This window comes from Armigeres subalbatus, unplaced genomic scaffold (genome assembly GCF_024139115.2).
Source record: "Armigeres subalbatus isolate Guangzhou_Male unplaced genomic scaffold, GZ_Asu_2 Contig1774, whole genome shotgun sequence".
Lineage (NCBI taxonomy): Eukaryota > Metazoa > Arthropoda > Insecta > Diptera > Culicidae > Armigeres > Armigeres subalbatus.
The window spans coordinates 436-3,000 of NW_026942588.1; the positions used below are offsets into that span (position 1 = coordinate 436).

The 2,565-nt window shown below is 36.2% G+C and overlaps 1 protein-coding gene across 1 annotated transcript; it reads right to left on the reverse strand.

Annotated features, from left to right (window-relative positions):
- Positions 1-1,530: 1,530 nt before the first annotated feature.
- On the reverse strand, positions 1,531-2,535 carry LOC134203318 (uncharacterized). Its single transcript, XM_062678194.1, has 4 exons — positions 2,398-2,535; positions 2,230-2,344; positions 1,902-2,026; positions 1,531-1,841 (listed from the first exon to the last, which is right to left on the reverse strand). Exons 1-4 carry the CDS (start codon positions 2,500-2,502, stop codon positions 1,593-1,595), a joined length of 594 nt encoding a protein of 197 aa, XP_062534178.1. The 5' UTR covers positions 2,503-2,535; the 3' UTR covers positions 1,531-1,592.
- Positions 2,536-2,565: the final 30 nt, after the last annotated feature.

Genomic DNA, 2,565 nt, shown 5'->3' on the forward strand with positions numbered 1-2,565 from the left:
GGAACAAATTAACCTCAATCAGTCAAAATATCTCATACTTCAGCATGGAACAGGTGTTTACTGTGGGTCAAAGCACAGAGAACAGACGTTGAAGCTCCACTCGCCATGTTGTGATAACTTTTTACTGTTCATTTTGAAATTAGTTTGGAATGTCGCCGATATCCCGTGCGTAATCAGCGCATGAATCAATTTATTTAAGGCTACACGAGTATGCTGTTCCGAATGATACCGATGAATCATTCCAGTCCTGTGCAAGTAATTCTTTCGCAGATTCATCTACAATCTTGGCGAACTGTAGAATTGGAAATAACTTCCGTAGAATTGAATTACTCGCAAAATCAAATTTCTGTGTCCGAATCTGAGCTAGAATCCGAATCCTTTGACACGAGTCTAGAGGTTGATTTCACTCTGTAACTCACTATTTTAATGTGACCAGACGTCCCGCGTTTCGCGGGACAGTCCCGAATTTTCACTATTTGTCCCGCGCTGAAAAGCGTCCCGCGAAACGTCCCGCATTTAATTTAATGTCCCGCGAAATACATATTTTTCTGAATACATAATTAGCCATTTCTCAGTGAATATTTTCAAAGAAATTTTATTGGGTTTTTCAAATTCACAATTTTGACTAAAGCAAATATTTTGTAAAACTATCATATGCATCATAGAGGTCAAGATTAAAATGTGTTTCCATGGCTTAGACAAAAATATCTCAATAGTTTGTTTTACCCAAGTCTTATACCCTGAGAATCTTGTCCGCAGATTTTGCTTCTATGTATTTCCTGCTGCATTATTGACTGGATTTCGACACGGAACGCCCAAAATCCCACGCCATTTAAATTCCATGTGCATCAAAATCTTGCGGAAAATTTAGTTGACCTCTAGATTGTTGATATTGGATATTGATAGTAATAGATCCAACCGTTTCATTGAATAACTTGATACTAAAAAGTGCTTTGAAAATATGAATATCGTGTTTAAGGTTGCCTCACTTTTTGGAATAGTTTTCCGGATTCTGGACTTCAATGGTCTGAAATGGGACGGAATTTTAGATTTTCTGAGCCGAAATCAATTCAGTTACATTTGCTTGGAAATAAATTGGAACAAAAACCGTGAACCCTATTCCTGAAGGCGGAAGCTGCAACCAGAATAGACTTTGAAAAATATGATCCAATTAATTATTAATCGCCGTTTCTACTGTTATTAGGTAATTTAGAAAATAATGTTTAGGGTATTCAGAAAATATGTTTCGCTACTAAAAAATAATATCCTATCAAAACGATATACACTAGACGTTCAGGAGCTGAAAGTCATTTAACTGCAATTGCAACATCTTTGCAGTTTTCGGGCCGCTAAACTTCAAAACATAATGAAACTCAATGACAGCTGCGAAATTGTGCTGCACATTTAACGCTTGAAATAAGCTTTGTTTTCTAAAATGAGTTGCCGTTAGCAACAGTCGAACAGTTAGCAAACTAAACCTTGGTAACAAATAAGTTCTGAAAAAAATAAAGCTTTGCTTTACGTGCATTTCTAAAACATATTCAACTATGACCTTTTTTGTCCCGCGCTCACCCATAATTTATCTGGTCACTTTACACTATTTCGACCAGTTCAACGAACTTTGTCAAAGTCACCGGGACTTTGTACTTGAATACATCAAAAAATTTCACAAATGTATCAATGGCCTGTACTGAACAGGTCCCCAGAGAAATGACTTGTCCCTCGACGAACATCACAAACACGTTGCCTTGATTAATAATATGCGGTGGAACCGGTGCACCTCTTTCTACTGCGATTGCTGCATATTTTGCCAGTTGGACTGCTAGAGACGAAGGTGATTCCTAAACATAAATCAATACAAATAATAAATTATTACATGATAATGTAATAAGCTGTTTCACCTCAATCGATCTTATCAGTGGTGCTGCTAGTTCTTCCTCAACCGTCATTGGCGTCTCGAACTGTGGTTTTTTGATGCCCTTCCTTGATAGCTGCGCCATAATGCGAAGACATCCACGAACGTGATCTAAATAGAGAAAATATTAAATGAAAATAAGATGCATTTGAATTAAGTTTTATATTCAAATATATTGCCGCCGGAAGCATAACTAGTTATGATTGCGACGGTATAGTATTACATTGGCTAAAAACCCTATATAGTCAATCAATTGAAAGAAATTTAATGAAGCAATGAAATTTCAACAATAAGCATTGTCTGATTTTGCTTACCATTTTTAACATATTTAAATGTTCCTTTCTCGAGAATTAATCCAAACATGAACACTTTTTTCAAATCTGAATCTCTGTTGTAGTTTGCATTCATTCTCTCGGAAGCCTTGCGAATCTAAAAGAAAAATGTTTAAGTGTTTTATATGCGCATTATATATTGTTGTATACCATTGCTCCGTTGTACGACTTGAAATGAGGTAAAATTTTGAAGATAGCAGGTACTGATTTCCTGTTGTTTATTAGTATGTCATGTAACGGTTGCATTTCAGTCATCAGCCTTGAAACATTTTCAAAATTCGCAGATGTTGCTTCGATTTGGGCACATTCTTCAGATTG

Coding starts and splice junctions, on each gene's coding strand:
- LOC134203318 (XM_062678194.1), bottom strand. CDS start 2,502: ATGACTGAAATGCAACCGTTACATGACATACTAATAAACAACAGGAAA. Junction 2,345..2,397: donor AGTCGTACAACGGAGCAATG/GTATACAACAAT, acceptor TTTTTCTTTTAG/ATTCGCAAGGCTTCCGAGAG. Junction 1,842..1,901: donor CACTGATAAGATCGATTGAG/GTGAAACAGCTT, acceptor ATTTATGTTTAG/GAATCACCTTCGTCTCTAGC.